General features: G+C 39.9%; 1 protein-coding gene across 1 annotated transcript in view; it reads right to left on the reverse strand.

Moving 5' to 3' along the window:
- The window catches only part of arrdc1b (arrestin domain containing 1b), a 39,002-nt gene that overhangs the window by 13,388 nt on the left and 2,800 nt on the right, over positions 1 to 22,814 (reverse strand). The window contains exon 2 of the mRNA XM_042395922.1: positions 2,398 to 2,508. Within this exon, the coding sequence (XP_042251856.1) occupies positions 2,398 to 2,508 (111 nt within the window). The remainder of the gene's footprint in view (positions 1 to 2,397; positions 2,509 to 22,814) is intronic.

Consider the following 22,814-nt stretch of genomic DNA (forward strand, 5'->3'; position numbering starts at 1 on the left):
AAAATTAAATGTCTTAACACAAACAGCTGTACAAGAACTTTGCCTTAATAAAGTAGTGTAAAACTGGCTTTATTTAAATTTAAATTGGGCACTACTGATCAAAAAATAAACAAACAACTTTACTGATTTGACTAGAAATTCAACGCCAACTTTCATCACTTGAGTTTTCAGTAGTTGGTGTGTGGACACATTTTGGGAAGTACCAAAAATGTTGACGTTTGATAACTAGCCTGTAAGTAACGTTTTACCTTCACTGCAAGTTTCACTTCTATGCATGCACCATTCTAAGCTAATATAGTAGTATGGCAACAGGTCTGCATGTTCCTGTGTGAGATGGGTGTGTTCATGTTTATGCCTGGTTTTTTTTGGGTCGGTTTGAATAACCTGTGCCCGCTTTGTGGGCAAATTTTCACTTCTCTTTTACATCCTGTTTGACATTTGATCTAGAATCATAATGGCCCTGTTTTCACTTACATCAACTGGAAATCACTTTAACTGATACAATAATTCAAATTCTTGTAGTTGAATTTGTCTTAATCTCTTGAGCTGATGGAAGAGAAACAGAAATACTGTAAGAAATTATATATCAAAGTATTTTACAAAATCTCCAGTGTAACAAGACATTTCATCTTTTCTTCAGCCTCAGGATCTTATTTCTGTTTCAACACGTGAACTCCCCTCTTATTTATCTTGAAATGGAGCAGAGCCTCAACTTACTTTGAATTCCTTGAAGATAACTACACGGTATCACCACACACCAGAGTCACACTGGAAACAAGCGAAAGAATCCAATATCTTTGATTTTTTTTCCACTTACTTCAAGTCCCCCAAATTATAAAATACATTTCTTTCTCATTTACACCTAGTAGTCCCCAATGCAAACACTGTATTTTCCTTTCTACTCTCTCACCGGAAGGGAAATCTAGATGTTGCTGTCAACTGTTTCCATGAAGAATATTTCTTCAGTGGAAAGTATTTTGAATGAAAACCTTTTCCCTGTGTAATACAGCTTTCTATGCTATACTAGTCAGTGGTGGAAGAAGCATCCTTTACTTACGTACAAGTAATGCATTTAAAATTGTACACAAGTAAAAGTCAGTAGTTAAAAAAAGTGTTAGCAGTAAATTGTATTTAAGCATCAAAAGTAAAAGGAGTCATTATAAATAATGGCCCTGTGCAGTGTTATTTTGTATTTCCTCTATTCTTCAGTAATGGTGCATGCAGAATGTAGTACAGTATATAGTATATACAGAGGTTGTATATATAATATATATATATATAGAGTAACACATGTTGAAGGACACAGTCCTGAGACAGAGTGAATGAGAGTTAAACATTGAACTGCTTCGTGGTGTTCTAACCAGCATGGATTACATGCTCTAATGACTGTTAAAAGTCCCACAGTGCACTTTGCATTTACAACAGATTTCATGCATGCACGGCACATTTCACCTTCTGGCTGTAGGCAGTATCGACAACACATACAAAAGATGGAAGATCACGCTCACAACAAAAGGTCCTGTAAGCCCTCGTTTCCGCAGGCGAGCTGGGCCTCAGTGCTGCAGGGGAAGGCGCTGGGGGGAGGGGGTGGTGGAGGGGGGGGTGTAAACCTGTCCTCTGTGGAGCATATCTAACATTCTCATTTGGAGACTTGGTGGACACTGATGACCATGTCTCACCTTGGAGAAGTGTCATGCAGTGAGGCAGGCTGGAACATCTCTGCAGGAGACTGTTACTCTGACTGATTGAGACTTTAACTCCTCACTACTGGGCCGAAAAAACCTGCTGCTGACACCTAATTCATTGTGAGATTAAACCTGTTCCTGCACATTTCCCATAAACTAAATGAGGTGAAAGACAGGAACCTTCAGTCACGCCACAGTGTTGTTATGGCGGGGAGGTTGGGTTTCTGACATTTCAATGTCCTCCGGGGTGAAGAATAAATCGGTTTGTTTCATATGGAGGATGTCAGCAGAGACACATGCACATGATGATTATGTGCTGTACTTTTAAATGACTGTAACAGTGTTTTTACATGTATAGACCACTATCTACAAGTCACATATATTTGAGGTTTATCATTTAGGGTTGATGTTCCATTTTTTAATAGTGTGCACAAATAGGAATGAAGATCTACAGCTGCCTGGAAAGTAGGAAAAATGTAACCTGACAAATACCTGTCTATGCTATTGAAAGTTGTCTATGCACCAAATGGGCAAATGAACAAAAATATTGGTGTGGTTCTTTAACTTTAAAATAAAATGTAAAGCCTGTATATTAAGGTCTCCATTCATGCACCCTTACAGTGTTTTGATGTGCCCTGTTCAATGATCGGGGCTAAATGTGCCATCAACAGAAAAGCTACAAATAAAGTCTTGAGGGTTTTCCTGTCATCACCTTTGTCAGCGACAGACAACGTGCTGTTGAAGTACTGCTCCTCCAGAGTCCACGAGGGGTCGTTCATTTTGTTGGAGATCCCACATGATCCCTGACAGTTCACCTTGATGGCTGTGGAAAGAGGAGAGAGAACAACAGTCAGTCTGCTGTCTGAAAACAAACGGTCCTGTGCAAGTTAACTGATATTTTCAGATATTTCCAAAATTGCTATTAAAAAATAAGTAGGGCTGCAACTAACTATCATTTTCATTATCTGTTAACTAATCAATTGGTCTATAAAATGTCAGAAAATGGTGAAAAATGAAGGTTTTAACTTCCCATTTCAGATGTCTAATTTTTGTCTGACCTATGGCCTATGTCTCACATATGACAAAGAAAATCATTAAATCACAAAACAGCAAACTATTGGCACTTTTCCTTAAAAAATGACTAAAACAATTATTCGATTATCAAAATAGTTGCCGACTGATTACCTGAAAACAGAAATTTAATTGGGACTGAATCTAAATCTTTTACTCCACCAATAATCACAATAAAAGCTCAATCAGACTTAAAAAATGTTGCGTAAAGACTTCAGTCAGAACATTGACAGAAGCCCTCTTTCTTATTTCTGACTATTGAGCCAAAAAAGCTCTGATTAATTTGGAAAAAGAAAGAAATGTCTCATGTAACCGCTGCCAGTTTGAGCACCACAGTCTGAGAAATACGGACCTCCAGCACAATATACACAAATCAGCACGACAATGATTAACAAGCAAGGACGCCTCACTGAATCATTAGGAGCCTGTGCTGCCATAGTTGTAAATAATCAGGAGAGGCTGTGAATGGGCTTTCTGTCAACAGATGGGAAAGAGGACAAGTAACTTTATCAGGGAGCTGTTTTGAAAGAAAGAGGCTACTGTGAATAAAGGCCTGGATGCTTCAGGTCTGACTGGTTTAGATTATAACACTGATTGTGCTTCACCTTCAGTAGCTTGTTGTGATGACGATGGCGATGATGCTTAACGCAGATTAGATAAAGCTGACGTCATATCAGGATTACTGATATTACAACAGGATGCATGAATGTAATGTAAATGTAAATAACCGCACAGAGACACATTGTTTTTTGTCAATTGAACCTGACTTCATTGTTTTCCTGCCTGTCGATGTGTACAGTGGCCTCAAAAAATGCTGAGAAAGCTGTTTTGGGAAAAAAACAAAAAAAAAGTAACTAAGCAGAAGCAACAACAAGGACAAAAAGAGGTGTTAAAGAATAAGAGTGACAACAATTAAGAACCAGCAGATGTTTTCACTGGTTGCCAATACTCTTCACCATTTGGACAGTGTTTCTGTCGCCAGTAAACCACAAGACAAGTGGTGAGGTTAAGCAACATGTTTTCCTGTACTGCTGCTTCAGGTGCAGGAAATGGTGTTATCTCATTCTCACGCTTGATACAGACATCAAGATGATAAGATCATTTATACTCTGCACTAAAGGCGCCACTATGAATTCACAATGGCGCTATATGTGTCTTGTGACAGACGTCAACAGTCCACCAACAAGCGCAAAAGAAAGTTAGAAGTGAGCAACATGAACGGCCCTGCAGGTCTGCAGCGTGAACACAGCCTGTCTGTCTGTGTCACCCCTCCTCTCTCTATCCTTGTTGTCTCCCTGTTGATCTGTCTGTGAGGAAATGAAAATCTTCTGATAATACACACACACGGACGCGCACACACACACACACACACACACACACACACACACACACACACACACACACACACACACACACACACACACACACACACACACACACACAAATAAACACAAACACCCAAACTGTGACAGAAGCCAGAGGATTAAACAGAGATGGCCTGGCCTCAGTATTATCTCAGTATTTTGATAAGCAGACAGACAGACAGATAGATCAGGCTAAGTATCGTTCTAAATAAATGTTATCGGTCCTGATGTGACACATGAATTTCTTTATTTCCTTCCGAGCTACTCGCTTTTTTAGACTTCAACTTTAACTTCTTTTGTTTGCTTTGTCCAAAACATCTGTACAATGTTACCTCCGCAATGTACTTTTAAATGACAAAATATAATTGATGTAAGTCTGGTAATATGGAAAAAGAGAAAAGTAAACAAGAACCACTTAGAACGCTGACCCTAATCATAATCCTTTGCCCAATTCAGTCAATTAAAGACCTGACAAATCAACCAGGTCTGAAACTTAAATTGACAACAAGTTTCTGGATCAATTAATGGATTAAATCATTTATCATGCAAAAATGTCAAACATTCACTGGTTCCAGCTTCTCAAATGTGAGAATTTGCTGCTTTTCTCTGTTTTATATCATTTTAAATTGAATATTTTTGTGTTTTTGGACTGAGGGTCGGACTAAACAAGCAATCTGAATACATCACCTTGAGCTTGGGGAACCTGTGGTGGACATTTTTCATTTTATTCACATTTTATAGACTAAATTAATAAAAATGCAATAAATAGATTAATTGATACTGAAAAAAGTTGCTAGTTTCAGCCATAAAATAAAGGTAATTTGTCACACTGATGCATACATAATAAACAATCTGATATTGGCATGAAGCACACCTACTCCTAGATTTGCTACAATGGATTCCTGTCCAAGCAGAGACATTAGGGACACCTCAACATACAGAATAGGACAAAATCTCCACTTGTTGTTGTCATGATGCCAAACCCTGCATGTCTTCGATTCACAAAGCTACCAACACGATTTGATCAATATTCTGGTATTAATAAGAAACATGTGCAAACCCAAAAAATCCTAAACACAGACTCTGATGTAAAAAAATATCATGCTACAGACAGTGTTTGACCAATCACTGGCTCACACCCACGTAAGATCCTGTGCTGGCATCATGGAGCACACACACACACACACACACACACACACACACACACACACACACACACACACACACACACACACACACACACACACACACACACACACACACACACACACACACACACACACACACACACAAACATATACACACTCTCTCTCTAAAAGTGGCAGATGGCTGCGCTCTCCACACCGGCAGGACTGTTGGCACAGTTTGGGGGAGGAGGTAAAAACAGAAAACCAAAATCTGCAGCGCACAAAACAGAGCTGTGTCCTTCAGCCACGCAGACTAACGTCCATTTTTATGGTCATTAATTAAACCCTGCAATCTGCTCCTCCAGCCATCTGCCTCATTCACGTACGAGAATAATACCTTTATTCTCCACATTCACACACAGACACACATACCGAAACCCTGTGAGCTCTATGGAGTCGTTACACTTCGCAGAAGCAACGGTAGAAGTGCAAAGAACACAAACACGACGATAAAAGGCAAACAATGACTTCTACGAGATATTGTTTAAAGCTGTCTGGTGTGGAAAAGTGAAGAGTTCAGCCTGTGAAAGGTCAGCACAGGGGTAATCTGTTAATATCCCAGTAGCAGCAGCAACAGGAAGAGCGGCTGCAGCAGAGCTGAATAGTGAATAGTTCTGTCATAAGAGACAAGCTGCTTTGGCAGAGAGACTGGCTGTCTGTGGATAAATGATGGGCCCGCCTCTCCGCAGACACATGGAGCCGGATGGACCACAAGTAGTGATGATGTGTTTAATGGGACGCGCTTCCAGACATAAAGATGATGACCTAAACTTAAACTTCACCTGGAGTTTGATGAAGTCTTTTGCATCCAAGGACTTTTTTCTTTTGCTAGGATTGCCTGGTGTCTCTGTGTCTCTTTCTTGCTCTTCTAGGCAAAGAATTATAGAGGCTGAAATGTTAATTGTCAATAGATGTATCCCTCCAAATGTTACATAAATACAAATCAGTGCTATGGGAATATTTGTGAGGATCTAGACAAACTGACTCACTGGGCTACAATTTGTCTTTGCTTCTGATTTTAAACAGGAAAATACAGGTTGGCTGTTCAGGTTACGTGTTTACAGTGCCACTAAAATTGGTCTATAAATTAATTTGAGGCAAAAAGTAGACCATAAAGTTCCAAAATTATGCTAGATTTGTGATCTATGATGGCTAATTTAAGTAGTTCTTCACAAACTTCAGAAGTTTCATGACAAAAATCCTGCAGCAGGACTGAGCGCACAAGATTTCATCTGGTTTTTGCCAAACAGACAACTTCCAGCTTGTCCACACACCAGCAGCTATGGATCACACCTTAGAAATGCCAGCACAGGAATCTATGCCAGGGGCCACCTCTCCACACAATAAACCACAGCCTGGAGGGAGACTGACACTCGGTAGTAGGAGCCTGCAGTAGAGCATGCTCTGACTCAGCAGCTGCCTGGATTTGTTGCCAACACACTGGAGTCTGTCCAGGTCCTTTCTACGGTTCAATGAGAGTGTCCGTAGGCGTAGACGATCCTGGTGCTACTACTCATTAGATTTGAAGAATTAGACTGAGTGGGCAACAGATCCAAGAGGATGCAGTGGCGTAGGCAGGAATTTTATTTCAGCTGGGCTAATACAAAAGTTGGGTGGGCCATCTTTTCCCAGAATAACTGACTTATGAAAAGTTAGAAGAAGAAAAAAAGAACCAACTGAAAAACAAGCGACCAGTTTACTTTGCAACGTTCTGCATCATAAAAGGCAATAACAGCAAAACACTGCCTATCCAACATGCTCAACCAATAGAGCCTCAGTCGATAAAGGCGGTACACAACAGTATAGACAAAAAGCATTTTTTTATTGCCTATCCAGCCTAAAATACCGTCACACGCAACGTTTTTTCTCTTGTCGCACAAGCGCTTCATCCCAGCACTCCCCAGCACCTGCCAGCACTTTTCTGCCAGAGAAAAACACTATATGGACACATCAAGAAAACTTTCCATACCACTTTGAGCACCTTGATTTTCCATTCTTGACTGTGCAGGGACATGCATACAAATTTGGCCGTGGTTCATAAATAGCACATAAATTGGCAGGTGAACCCATAGCCACGAGAACATGATTCCAGCTGGAGGTGTGGGGGTGTTGATGATTAAACATCCCTTCACAAAAAACTGTTTCAATTTATTAAATACTTGCAGCGATCCCATTGCAGCAGAAATGATAAGTGCGTCTCCCCGTTGAGACAGACGCTGTGCGCATTTACGCAGGAGGCATTTAAATTTCCAGACACGCTTACAGGATCGGTCAGGATCTCATGTTAATGTTCTGTGTTCCTCTACACATCCAAAAGGTCACACACACAGTCCAGGTTCATACAGTGAAATTGTTTGGAGTAAAGCAGCCGTCCTCCTGATAAATCCTGAGCTCCATCAGAGCTGTCTAAAAAATTATTTCGGAAGCTAAAAGGTTAATTCTGTTTCCTGGAGAGTTTCCTCTGTCCTGTCAAGTTTATAACTACAGTTTTTGACTAATATATTATTATATATGACATCATTACATCATTAATACTGAAGCATCAGTGTGTAAGCAGCATGTTACTCTTGTAACTGTTGCAGGTGGAGCTAGTTTCAACAACTTTATTTACAGTTTAGTCCAGAGGTTCCCAACCTAGGGGCTGGGCCCCTCCAAAGGGACATCAGATAAATCTCAGGGGTCATGAGATGATTAATGGGAGAAGAAAGAAGAAAAAACATGTTGTATTTTAAAGGCTTCTTATATTATCCATTGTAACTAAAGCTGTCAAATAAATGTAGTGGAGTAGAAAGTACAATATTTCTCTCTGAAATGTAGTGGAGTGGAAGTATAAAGCTGCAAAGAATGGAAATATCCAAGTAAAGTACAAGTCCCTCAAAACTGTACTTAAGTACAGCACTTGAGTAAATGTACTTGGTTACTTTCCACCACTGGCCTATAGGCCACCTGGAGGCTGCAGCACCTTCAGTATCTCTACTTTCCAGCAGCTACAGGTGAATCTGCATCAGGCTGACCGGGAGAAAGCGCTGTACCACAAGGGAGTGAGCGGCCGGGCTGACGTCATGGTGGGCTGATGAGTCTGGTGGACTTGGTTGATAGAGGCAGTGGCATGTCTTCTTACTCAATTACAGTTGGGAGACTTCCTACAACTTGTTTCAACAGATCCGTTTTAATCAGAAGACAAATTCAACGCACACAAGTCAACAATGAATCAAGTTTATATTTATTTATTTCCTTATATATATATATATATATATATATATATATATATATATACATATACACACACATATATATATACACACACACACACATATATATATATATATATACACACACACATATATATATATATATATATATTCATTGTTACAACATGTATTTTGATCAAACTTGGCTGGGTGGGTCAGTGCCACCAGGCCCATTACTGTCTGTGTGCCTGAGAAGATGGAATCGATACTGTGTCTAGATCTGGCTGCTGGTTGCACTGCGTCAAGGATTGTCTGATGTGGGTTAGAACAGGGTGTTGGTGGGTCGTGGAGGATGTAGGTGAGAGTTGAAGGTGTAATACTGTTGAGTAAGCGGTTGACTCCTTAAGTCAGATTCTTATCTCTTTATGCCATTATGCATCTGTAAAGTGCAATGATTAGAGTCTTATGATACATTTGCTGATTGCAGCCTCCCAGACGTGAAGATGTGAAGATGTGAAGCTTTTATGTGTCATACATGACAGTAAATATTTGGATTTCAGACTGTTGTCAGATGAAACAAGACATGTGAAGACATCATCTTGGGCTCTAAGAAATCACGACAAGCATTTTTCACTATTTCCTAACATTTTATAGACAAAATAATTAATCAATTAATCGAGAAAATAAACAGCAGATTAAATTAATAATGAAAATAATTGTTAATTGCTGCCCTAGTTTAATGATGTTGAAATAAAACAGTCTAAAAGTGGAAAAATGTGGATTTAAATCAGGAACCATCTGATCAAATAACAAGTAAAGAAGATAAAGAATCTGACCAGACATTCATGACAGATACTTTGGTACTTTTAAGCTTTGATGCTCAGAGCTATGGACCCATTTAGGTCAGCGCCAAAAAAGTGCAGTAGGTTCAATATCCAGCCGTACTTATAGCATGGCCACTTACCAAGTGCAAAAAAAGCATGTGTGTTCAAATTATCATCCTTTGTTAAAAATGTATTTGTGGTTAGTTTAACCCACATTTCGGTCAGTTTCATCAGTGAAAGCTAGTTTAACTTTTAGCATGTGGCAACTGTATATAGCAAGTACTGTTGCTATGGTTATCTACATGTTTGAGGTATCCTCTTACTTGATTTTAACAGACAACTGTTAGCTAAATCACTGATTGTTGATTCCTCTATGCCATCCTTCACATACCTATAAGAATAACTTTTTTTGTCTGGCAAAGTCATTGATGCAACTCATACTTTTCTCTTCCACCCTCTCCCAGTACAGGATATTTGTCCTTGAGGGCGTACTTCCCTGAGAAAGTATGTGCCAGTTACGCAATAGTGTTATTTGCTCTGTCATCAGCTTTTCCAAACAAAGAGCCGCTTTATTTTATGAAGTTTCTTTATGAAAAATTTTGTTTGCACACTGGCCCACATATCAATACAAATATGTTGACTGAGAAAAATGACTTAAGCAACAAATGTTTAACTATACCAGGAAAAAAGCAGAAGTGTGTCTGTGGGATAAAACCATTATGTCAGAGCTTACAGCATGTTGCATCAGTAAATGGGAAAAGTCAGCTCGGGGGCTGGTGGGGAAGCATGCAGGGAAGCCGGGCTGATAATGACAGTTCCTTATTTACACTGATTACATTCCAGTTTCAGCTGACTGCCTGAAGCACAAAGGAGCCTCAGTGAGTTTGTTCAAGGTCTGGACTTTATAAGAACAAAGCAGACTGAGGAAACCCCAAACCTCTCAGACAACACAGACTAGAGAGGAACTGTGCCTTTTCAACAACTAAAAGGTCATCTTGAAGTGGGTCAGGAGTGTGAGGGGGACTGAGAGAGGCTTTTTGAATGACTTGAATTTACCAACATTCCTCAAATGCACCAAAAGGCTCCTCGGACGTCATATATAAACATTCCAGCATAATGAAGCATGGAAACTCCCAAAGCAGTGTCTGCGTGATAAGACCGGACTGTTTTAAAATGAAGCTTCTGTGGAAATGTTACAAACCGCAATTTGAGAAGCGGCAGCTCAAACTTTGATCCAGTAAGTTCAGAGTTTCCGCCAGTGTACTGCAAGCCCAGTAACCCGCTGGGCCTAAGTTGACCCCCCACTGAGCCTAAGCATCAGGCAATTTTTTTTAAATGTATTTTTAAGATGTTTTTTAAAGTACAGTTGAGTGGGGCGGCTCGGTTGGAAACATAGATATAATGGATGGAAAGCTACTTACTGTAGCCTGCATGTTAAGGACAGAAAGTTTTGCTAGCAGTTGTGTTGAAGTGCAGTCTTGACCATTTGAGGCATCACTCATGTTTCAGCTGTGGTGTGCAGGCGAACGGCTAAAAGAAAACTAGCAATGTGAGTGAGTGGGCGAGGGAGAGTGAGAGAGCGGTGGCGTGGCTGGTATCAGGGCGGACAGAGGTGTGCTGATAAGCGCAGAGCTGGGTGAGCAGTATACACTGTGTACGTGTATATTATGATCCTCATTTTGCAATAAAAATAAATGCGCAGTCATTCGGGCAAGGCAGAATTCCTGAATCTTGTGTAGATTAATTCTGCTGATTGTAGTGACATGAATGAGCTGCAATTTATTCCATGGAGCAGTAATGGTATCTCAGAGCTTTTCAATCAGCTATGGCGTAAACTTTGGTATTATTTATTTTAATTTATTTTGTTGTTGTTGAAATGTGCCCAGGATTCCAAGGCTGCAAGAATCTGTCACCAATTAGGACTTTTTTCAAGTTTTTTGTAGAGTGCAAAAACTTTGATATTATTTATTTTAATTTAATTTCTTTTGTTGTTGTTGAAAACACAGCATTCAGAGACTGTACATTGTCAGATTCTGTGTAAGACTCTGCAATAGTTGTTGATTTTTTTTGTTGTTTTTGCTGAATAAATGACTATTAATAACACACTACGTAGTCATATTTTCAAATCTCCAGTCAGCTTTTAGCAGTGACTTAATGTAGGGCCCTGCTGAATCTGTGTTATAGCTTTTTTAAATTCTCAATACCACGATTCCACCTGTGATTCTGTTATCACAGAAACTATAGGGCCCTACTTTAATGCTGCCATCAGTCTGTTGCTGGCCTGCACTGCAGCCCCGTCAAAAAAAGGATACTTGCCACCAGGCCTAACAACTTTTCTGGGGGAAACCCTGAGTAAGATTTGATAATTAAGTGGTTCAGTTGTTGGTTGGCTTTGGTGGTTAGTTTGGTGTGATAATGCTTTGCTGCACTGGTTTTTGAAATGAAGAAATTGATTAATTAGCCTGATGGAGTTGTTATAACTGAGGAGTCAAGATTTAAAACATTAGAAGCTCATTAACACACAGTATGAGAAATTGAAATTTAACTTCTTGATGAAGAAAACATCATTTGTTTCTTGTACTGATACTGCACAAAGAGGAAATACAGTTTTGTTTTGACATGTCTCTGTAACTGTCATTCTACCAGTGAGGTCAGAGACACATATTTTTATCTGAGGGAGTTTTAGGGTAATTCATTTTTCTTGTAGCTTTAACAACAGCAGTGAAGAACAGATAACAAAATGCACTAACAGACACCACTGATCCTCTGTTCTCTCAATATTTGTAAAACCTTTTGATAAAACTATTTCTAGTTTCCTCCACACAGCTCAGAGGTCACAGCCATCATTCTGTACAGCAGAGTAACCCGACGCAACACTTACTACCTTCATTAAATCTTTAAGCGCTGCAAACAATTAGTCCCTCTCACTTTTCCAACATCATCCCTCATCTCCTTTCTAATGCCTCTCAGTGCGAGCCGACAAACACTGCCACCTGATCTTATGATCTATTACTCTGGACTGTAAGGGAATCCCCCACAATCCCACAGCAGAACAGAGCCAGGGCTGTTCGTTCAGACACGTCCTGAGTTAGCTCACTGTAGGATTAGTAACAGACAGAAACGTGTCAGTGAAAGAGAGACAAAATTAACACACAGCTTCATGCCCTCTGTTACAGTTTTCAACCAAACACTTGCCAGGAACTAGAAAAGCACAGGAACAAAACACAGGAACTACAAACTGAGTCTAAACATTCCCTTAATGCATTTGCGTTTGTGTTTCCACCACTTCTCAAAAACCATGAAAACTGGGGAAATTACATCACCAGACAATGGACTGAGAAAACCTTTTGACATGACATTAACACAGAATCTTATTATTATTATTATACTCGTTATTTCTTGTAATATACTGTGATAGAGTGAAGTCATTTACTGTGATGTTTGAAAAGGAAATGCACAGATGAATAACCTTTATTTAATCAAGTAATCGAATTGAGATTGAGTTTTTTTGCAAGATAGACTAAAGTGCAGGGAAGTGTACTTTTCTGGTTATTTTTCTGCTTTAGCACATATTAAGTTACGTATCTGTTTCTGACCATTTGGAAAGTGCATTACACAACTGTCCTTGAACACCAGTAGAAATTAAATACATATTCCCATCCCTGATATTAGGTTGCAGCTGTTTGCAGTCTGAATGAAGGCTGTGTACAAGTTGCAGCAGTGTTTGACCACAAGCCTTTGTCAACTATTCTTAACACTGCGTTCTCCTTCACAAAAGTTCTTCTCCAGTAGAAAAGTAAAAGAGATGCACTTCAGTTTCCCTGGTCGAACTCAAGGATTCCTGAGAAGGTTCCTGGAAAAGTTCAGGTGGTAAAAGGGGACCATATGTCTGTTTCTGCATCCTAAAACTCTTCTCAGATACCTAACATCACTCACTGTATCACACCTCCAAGCTGGAGAATGTAAAGAGAGGTGAGAAATTAAAAGAAAAACCTGATGAATGCAAGGAATGCAGATGCTTCCATACAGGCGATATGTCAAAAAATATAATCCAATTTTTCTCAAGCTCAAGTTTTATAAAACAGTTGAGCAATAATAATAAAACACCTGCACCACCTGCTAGGCTGTCATCATTTCTGCATAAAATTCAGGTTATCCCATACAGCTACTGACTGTCAGTACTAGATGCTCCAACTAGTTAGAGCACATCCAGTTTAATAATGGGTTTCAGTACAGACAGAGCAGAATGGGTCGCTCACTAATTGATGTGCTGTTGTTTGTTTCTTTATGAGACATCAGTCTGATATCGGCAGACTGCTAGTAGCTAGCATTATTTACCTGGCAGGTAGGGACAAACTGAACATAGCAGAATCTGGGAACTGTTCAGTAGACTCCCAGCGCTTCCACTCTCAGAGCCGGAGATGATGCCTTGTCAACAAACGCATTTTCAGTCTGTCCTTCTTGTAGATGTGATGGCTAAATTCACTAGGAGACAGCCAGAGAGAGCTAGCCACCAGGAGTCATGACAGTCCTGTAAACTGCAGCAGGTGTGCAGGTAGTCCAACTAATCACGTCACAGTTTACGGGACTGTTGTGACTCAAAACGACTAATATAGCATCTGTGTTACTTTTTGACTAAAAATAACCGTTGTGTGCATATTGTAATAACTGAAAATTTAGAGGTGAATCAAATTACTTCGATATATCGCCACAGCTCTCGACCCAACTGAACACCAATTGGATTTAGAAGCAATGTATCAGACAGTGCTCTCCATCACCATCATCAAAACCCGTAATGAGGGATTATCTTTAGAAGACTAGTGTTCATCCCTCCAGTAGAGTTCAGACACATAGAGGATCTATGGTAAGGAGCACTGAAACTGTTCTAAAGGCTTGTGGTGGAAAAACACCTTACTAACACATTTAACATTGGTCGTACCATTAATTTGTTCTGCTGTTCTAGCAATGCTATCAAGTTGGTTTGTAGAGCACATAGTTCATCCATATAATTCAACAGATATCCATGCTGGCAGTGTTAAACTAGTTCTAGCCAATGCAGTTCACTTCTTTGCTGTGATATTAAAACAGAGTTTGATATCATGGACCAGCCCAAGCACCATAATATTCACCTCCTCTATGGATGCTGACGACCTTTGCACACTTTAATATCACTCATCAGTTTATGATGTTTGTGTTTGCACGTGTTAGAGTCGAGGTGCATACACATCTGCATGTACAGTACACACACAAATCCCTGCGTATGTTTGCATGCATGTATAAGAGGCTTATCTCTGCAGATGTTACATCATAAAACACCCAGCAGACGTGTAATCTGTACTCGCTCCCACGTTACCCATCATGGCACGAATTTCAACATTTAACTGCTTTAGGCTCAAATCCAGGCAGACATCATGATCTGAGGAGACACAAATTTCCTCTGTATTCTTTATGGACTTTATCAGGAAAACAAAAACATCAAAAGATACTCACATATTTAGCAGCTAACTTATCATCTGGTTTTCATCATATGACAAGAAGCAAGGGAATTAATCATTTCATTCTCTGGATATTTCATTATCTTGCCATTTGTATGAGGCTCGCTCAGGAATCAAGATGTGTAAACACTGCTTCACTGCCAGTTTAGGATCACGTTTGATGGTATCTGTGTCAGCAGAGACCTACATTAGCATTGCCTTGCAGCAATCAGTGATGTCCTCAGTTGACCTGGTCTCATTTTACTGGCTTCACACAAAGCAGCTGGTTTCCGAAGACGTCTTGAATCTTTTGACATCTTATTTCAAGATTAAGTATTCAGAAAAACAGGCGGAAAGTTTCAGTTTCAGTTGGGCCACCAGATGTGACTCATATAATCAGTCATAGTATAATGATAGACTAAGTCAGAAAGCCAGCAACTCTCTTTGCATTCATATTTATTATTCATTATTACTGTTAATCAACTGTTACATCATGTGGTTACATGAGGATCATTGCTGCATCTAACATTTACTATTAAAACTGTCCTGCTCTGTGTTTTCCATACTTATAGTGGAGAGATATTTACTCTGCTCTAAGCTACAGACATTGGTTGTCTGTCATTGTGTGATTAGTCATTTAGTATCAACAGCCGCCCAACAGCGACCTTCAGACCTCTGCTCACTCCCTCTGAATGTAACTGTCAGTGTTCAATCGCAGCTGATTTTATGATGTAGGTGTGTTTGGGCTGCTATCGTGTAGTGAGCGGCATTGCTATATGACTCATCAGTACCATCCAAAGACTTGTGCTATTTGTGTTATTGGTGACTTCTGAGCACTGCAGTTGTTTTGAAAAAGCCCGACATGAATCTGGGTACCTAACAAAGTGTGTTATGGACAAATTATATACAAATTATGCAGAACTTTTCATTTGGTTTGTAGGTGAACTAGATTCAACAATAACAGCTGCCAATCGCCTGGAGCTTCCAAAAAACCATGTCAGGAAAGCAGACTACCCTTCAATAAGCCAGTGCTAAAAAACTGGAAGGAAGAATGGAGGAAACAAACTTATATTCAGACTGTACATTATTGCTGATTCTAGTCTGCCACAAACACAATTTCCCACAACTGAGAACCCTGGAACCAGTATACATGCTAACCAACCGTATGCTGTTTACAGAAGCATCACTGCCCCGACCACAACACTCCAGCTTGGTACTGAAATCAGCATTTGAGAGAAATGGAAGGAGCAGAAGTAAAAGAAAACAATATTTAAATGTTTCTGGAAGTATTCAATCTCTAAATCAAAGTGTCAATAGGAAGTGGTGGCAGTTCCCATCATAGGTTGACAAAGGCATGAGGGATGAAACAATTTTCAGCTACATCAAATGGGGAAAGATGAGCTTTGTCGAAAAATGTGGGTGAGAAGGGAGAAGGTGATGGAGGATTAGCAGCAAATGTGGAACGATGGAATGATGATTGAAACCTTTCATGGCCTCTCAAAAGCTGGATCGAACACACACACACACACTCACACACACAGGTTCACCTCTAAATACGGGATATAAAAGATATAATCTCTGTGTTCTGCAGCCTGTTATTCAACATGGTTTCTCGCTCCACATCAAGCAAAACTTCAGCCCTCTTAGCAAACATCACATGTCCTGTTCCTCCACGGTCTTTTAGATTATAGCACTTTTTCCAAGTTCTTTTTACTAAATTTACTTTACAAAGTTTTCCTTAAAAAATGATCTCAGTGGAATTAACCTGGCTTTTTCAATGAAAAGTTAAAGCTCAGGAGCTCTTTAGCTCCCAGATGTTCCACTTTTCTTTACCACCTAGTCATAAACTTGGTCTCTGGTCCTGGGTAGGTGGTGCATAGTGGGTTTATCAGAGCTTGATGGCTGAAAATAGCCGTCTGCTGCTGCTGAAAATGAGGCTAATACGAGCAGAGAGCTGAACTGTACTGCAAATATGTCGACGAAAATCAAAACTATGGAGGTCAAAGAGGCTAAAAAGCTGCATAAAGCCTCAGAGTTGGTGGTAATTATCTGGGTTTATGCCATCTTTCACATTACATACAGTTTTTTAAATCATAGTTAATATAAAAACATTGGTCAGTGCATTAAGATTGGATTGAGAATATCCCTGTACCATGTGCGCCTTCACAGATAACAACAAACTAGAGCAAGCATAAACCAACTTCCTATATCCCAGCTGACTACATGCTTTCTATCTTTAGTTTCATTGTTAGCAGGAAATAATTGACGTTTTGTTCCACTTCCACAGAAGAGTGACATCCTCACTGAAAACTGCTTTTGCTCCTTTTTCTCATTTTATAGCACAGGATCTAGGACAGTGTTTTAGAGAGAGGATGAGGGGGAGTGATCGGGGGGTGTTTTGTGCTTATCATGGGGAATGAGACAGAATCCTCTTATGATAGACCTAAATAACTGGCAGTGGGGCTAGACAGGGTGTTGGTTATGGAGGTCAAAGGATAGTTATTATTAAGATGACTAAGTCCAGGGGGAGAGGGAGCAGCTGGTGCCAAGATTTCCAGCTCATGGCACCGGCTCTATGGGCACAGTACACTGAGATGATAATATAAATGTGGATCAATGCCAACCGCACACATTGAAGGGCAGCAGAGAGAATGGAGTCGCTCTGAGTCACTGTTATTCACACTGTGTAATCATGTGTCATGTTCCTCATTTCAGGACAAAAGACACCACAAGTCAGAGGGATTAAAAGCTCTTTCTTCCTCAGTTCAGGATCATACAGAGTAGTCTTTCCGTGACAAGCATCAAAAGGACAATGCAAACAGAAAACTGGAAAAGACACCTCTAAAAAATTTAATCACAAAACAAAGTGAAGTATGATCAGAGGTCATGGTGACCTATCAAACCAAACCTATTAAAACAAGAAAGAAACTCTTTGTAGGAGCACCAGTAGTAACGGGCCTTCAAACATACAGACTCAAAAACTGGCACAGTGATGGCTACTATTCATTGTGAATGACACCTGGCTTTACAGCACAGTGTCCCCCGCTGAGCTAGAGAGATTCAGACAATGCCCAGCGACACTGCAGGGGAAAGTTGAGAAAGGCTCAACTTTATGCAAATGTCCTCTGACGCAGTGTGAGCGACAACCAGCAAGAGCCACTCACACAAACTCGTTTTGATTCTTGTGGAAACGGAAGCACAGAGTTGTTAACTATTCCACACTGCTACATGAAATAACTTACAACAAAATGGAGGAAAAGCTGATCGTCATGGCGTCCGGCTTCTCTACGACATGTATTTAACGAGCTGCCTAGACAATTAAAAGAACAACGTGTGGAAACAAATCGCTGACATTGTTGGTTCATTATTACGATGGCTACATCAAAAAATAACTGTCCAGTTGGATCAGAGTATGTAAAATTATGTGCTCAACACACACACACACACACACACACACACACACACACACACACACACACACACAACTACAGATTCACAAGAGGCCAGAGACTGACAATTACTTTGTATCCGTATGTATGAACACACCGTAACAGTTACAGTAGTAGCAGAAGTAGTATCAGTTACATTAGTAGTAGTCACAGTTGTAGCCATAGAAGTTGCAGTTCTCGCAGTTGTAGTAGCAGTTGCAGTAGTCACAGCTGCAGTAGTAGAGAATGCAGTGGGCATTGTTATAGTAGTAGAAGTTGCAATACTCTCAGTTGTGGTAGCAGTTGTAGTAGTAGAAGTTGCAGTTGTCACAGTTGTAGTAGTTGTGGTTGAAATAGTCACAATTGTATTAGCAGTTGCAGTAGTCGCAGTAGCAGTCGTTGCAGTTGTAGTCATAAAAGTTGCAATAATTGCAACTGTAGTAGTTGAGGTTGCAGTAGTCGCAGTTGTAGTAACAGTTGCAGTGGTAGCAGTAGTAAGTAGTAGTAGCAGTTGCAGTAGTAGGCACAGTTGTAGTAAAAAAATCAATAGATTTCTGTTGTAGTTTCCAGTCTTTTCACTGTAATTTACTTCAAGTCTGATGTGCTAAAGTCTGTCATCAGAATGTCCTCTATTTTGAGTGCTCAGTGCAGAGCTCTTTTCTTGTTCAGACGGATCTCTTATCAGTCACCCTCTGGGCAATGATGTCATGATTTACTCAGGCCCTGAGACTAGACAGTCACACAGAAACCTCAGCCTGCTGGGATATGTCTTGCCACAATGAAGAGACACTTATACACTGGATTCATTGATTTATTCTGTAGCAATTTGACCCCAGTTTTCTTTGGATTACCAGACAGTGTTTGCCTAACGGACATCAGCTAAAGTCAAAACAGTGATGAATAAACTGCAGTATTAAATAATCCAGTCTTTTTCCAATCACATTTTCATCTCTTGTTGTCCTTCGGCTTCTATTTAATCTAGTTGCTGGTGAGTATTTCAGATGAGCATGCACTACATACATGATAGAAGACAGTAACCACGGTTGAAACAAAGAATACCGGACCCAGATTGCAGTCCACATAGTAGTGACCTTGGCACTAGTCGATGATTCAAAACAATTCCACAATAATGTAGGGTATTATTGTGCTTGCACAGTGTGCGAGTGAAAATCATTAGTAGCCCATTGATATTAATGATTGTGTAAAATTTTAGCAGTGGCACTCATGATTCTGCAGAATATATCAGGGAAACACTACAGTCGGTGTTTAATCCCTCCATGTTTACCTCTGTGTTTCCTTCGATGTTGACATGGATGCAGAGATGGTCTTGCTTGTCTATGTGTTCTGGATCGTGGCTGGTGTTTATCCCCTCCAGCTTTTCCTTGATGTTTACTTATTTTTTACACTTGAAAACCTCGACCGGCCAGGTAGCAGATTCGAGGAGGAGGAGGATTTACAAAGTGGTGAAAATAGGGAAATGATAACATTTCCCTATTTTGATGTGTGACTCGTAGTCATATGTTATCTTTGTCCAATATTATTCAAAAAAAAGTACAACTGATATTGTAAAAACAAATGTAAAGAGCATACATTTGCATAAATTTAGCGGAGCTAATGGAGAGGCAACTGGATAGGTTCACACCTTCTTCTCTGTCATATAAACATGGATGTGAAACAAGCATGGTGGTATAACCAACAGACATGTGAGATTACACAAAACTGCTCAGTGACATTTAGACAAAAACAAAGACAGGATGAGTTAGTAATTCACTGACTACTCACAAAGGCAGCAAAAGTCCAAATTATTTGTCACTAGTTTGTAAAAACAAGTGACTCTTCCCATGTGATTCACAAACCACAGGTTATATACAAGATAAAAATGTGTGTGTGTGTATGTGTGCATATGCGTGCTTGTGGCCAGTTTCATATGAACCTGAGGGCAGGATAGTCTTGTTTACATAAAGGCGGTGGTTTGCATTACCACAGATGACGATTATATTACAGTAGGTGTTTGTGTTTCTGCTTTGTTGAAATCTTAGCTGAGATCTACTGCTGTCATCTGAGAAAGGAGTTTCACACCTGCACACTGACAGATTTACATTGGAGTCTACTTAGATATACAGTGAAGACAAAGTAAATAAGACTACAAACAGGCAGGAAATCAGACCGAGAGGACTTTTACTTAAGGTGACTCATTTCCTGTTACAGTTGTTGTTCCAAAACCTTACTTCTCACTTTCATACAGTGGCAAAGGCTGGAGTAAACTGTCAATACAGAGGTATGTCCCTCATGAGATAAAATGTCCATACAAGCTGAGACACTGAGTCAATACAGCAACATCTCCTGTATCAGGTGACTATAGGTGCTGCTGAGAGCCGCGAGGCCGATCAAGACACAGGAGGAGGCTAAACCAAACAGACAGGCTGGCTCTGCCCACTACCTCAGATCTATAACTCACCATCATCAGTGACACAGAGGGATCCCCTGCTGCTCACTGAGTGTGTTCTCTGTCAATGCCCCGAGTCAATAACAGAAAATATAGTTTATATTTCAACTTTTTTTGATAAGTTTAGGAAATTCATTCTGCGTCTGTGCCAACTGTCAAACAAATACTAAAAAATCTTACAAATAAAGACATCAAAAACAAATAGTAAAGTGCTCTGTTGACAATGATAACACCAAAAAAATCAAGAATCTATAGTATAGTTATGACTTGGGAAAGATTGTGATTATGGCAAATAAACTATGGATGAGAAAAGGTTAAGATTAAAAACTTAACATTAGGAAAAGATCTTGGATATGGTTTTTTAAAAAAAACATACATTAATCGTTTGTCTGTGAAGGGTTGCAAACTCCAATCTTCAGCATGAAAGTCAGACGCACTACACTGCCAATCCACCACCCGAAACATACTTTTTGCCTCACAGCATAAAGGACTAGCTACTTCCTGCACAATTGCAACGTCAGCATTAGATGTAAATCATGCACCTACAGCTGCATGATTAATTAAAATAAGTCTTCTTGATTTTTAATCTTGATTGAGGCCTCTATGCGATTCTGCCGTGTTTGCATTGGCACAGAGACGCATTACATCAAAACAAGCACAAAACAAGACTTGACTTGATCCGGCAACAGGGAGGAACAACAAATAAACCGAAACTGATGACAGTCAAAAACACCTATGTTACTTTGCGAGCAAAACAAACACTGCAAATTAGTCCATCCACCTGAAACACCACAAAAACGGAAAAGATCCGCAGAAAATCCCAACCACCCGACCACTCAAACATCAAAACTACAGAGGCTAAAACGCATTACATAAGTGAGCCAAAGATATGGCTCTGGTAACCACTGCAAAAGAAAGGATGAATGCTTTGCTGAACAAATGCTGCTCAATTTCTTCCCACAACTGTTCTTCATATTATGCTACCTGCTCTAATGTAACGACAGTAACATGACAGTAACGACATGTCTATCAGTCTGTCTGTATCAGTATAGTATAAGTTGCTTATTCGTGTACTTTCATTCATGCATTCACGACTCTGCTCAAATGACTGAAAGCTCCAAGACAAATGTCTTTGTAAGGAAGCCAATCAATAGAAATGCTGTCTAATGGTCTCCATCATCAATAATACAGTGAGGCTGAGAATTTGGACCTCTACAGTATCCAGCAGCTCAGAAAGCCTGTATGTTGTTAATAATATCCCTCTGTATTTATTTCATCATGTTACTTGGTAACAGTACACACCAGACACACACTGCAATGTAAATAAAATACTAAACAGCTCATATGGTGCCACAATCTGTGTAACAGATAGCCTCTGTTGCTTATCACACCAAACACACACACACACACACACACACACACACACACACACACACACACACACACACACACACACTCTCAAAGGACATAAAACATACATTTACAGTCCACTTTGATATCATGCCCTGAAAAAGAAGACCAGTGCTGCTCTTTGGTGAAGTATCTGAGGATGGATTCTGCCTTTCATGGGCGCTACACAGATTTCTGGTGGGAAACAGCAGCTGTTAAAATCGACTATGAGAGACTCATGAACACGGAATGGAAGAGAAATGGGAAAGCTGACTGGACCGGAAGAATTGTCGACGATTAACTTTCTGTTGACCAACACATGTTCAAGGCAAATGCTTAGTTCTCTTCAGTTAAAAATGTGTTTTTTGCTGTTTTCATTAAGAGATATTCATTCTTTTGGTAAAAAAATAAAAATTAAAAAAAAGACTCTTGGACCATGCGCACTTATTACCATTGTGACTCATCATCTGACTTAATGAGACATCCTTAATCAAATAAAATCATTAAACGGATTAAATGATGAACCTATTCCGACTTTCCCCATCAATGAGTTTCCAGACTTACCGTAACAAACCACCTACTCCTCTTTGTTCTTTCCTCAAGACACAAAAACAGGAAATTCTCACGCTCAAAACAAAGCAGATATGGAGACCTTTTTTCCTGCTTCAGCATGATTCAAGCTGTCTGATTGATGGAATCATCAGCAGTCATGATTTAGAGGGGTGACATCACTGGATGCATAATGCAGCCTCGGC

The sequence above is a fragment of the Thunnus maccoyii genome, chromosome 19 (assembly GCF_910596095.1).
Source record: "Thunnus maccoyii chromosome 19, fThuMac1.1, whole genome shotgun sequence".
Taxonomy (NCBI): Eukaryota; Metazoa; Chordata; class Actinopteri; order Scombriformes; family Scombridae; genus Thunnus; species Thunnus maccoyii.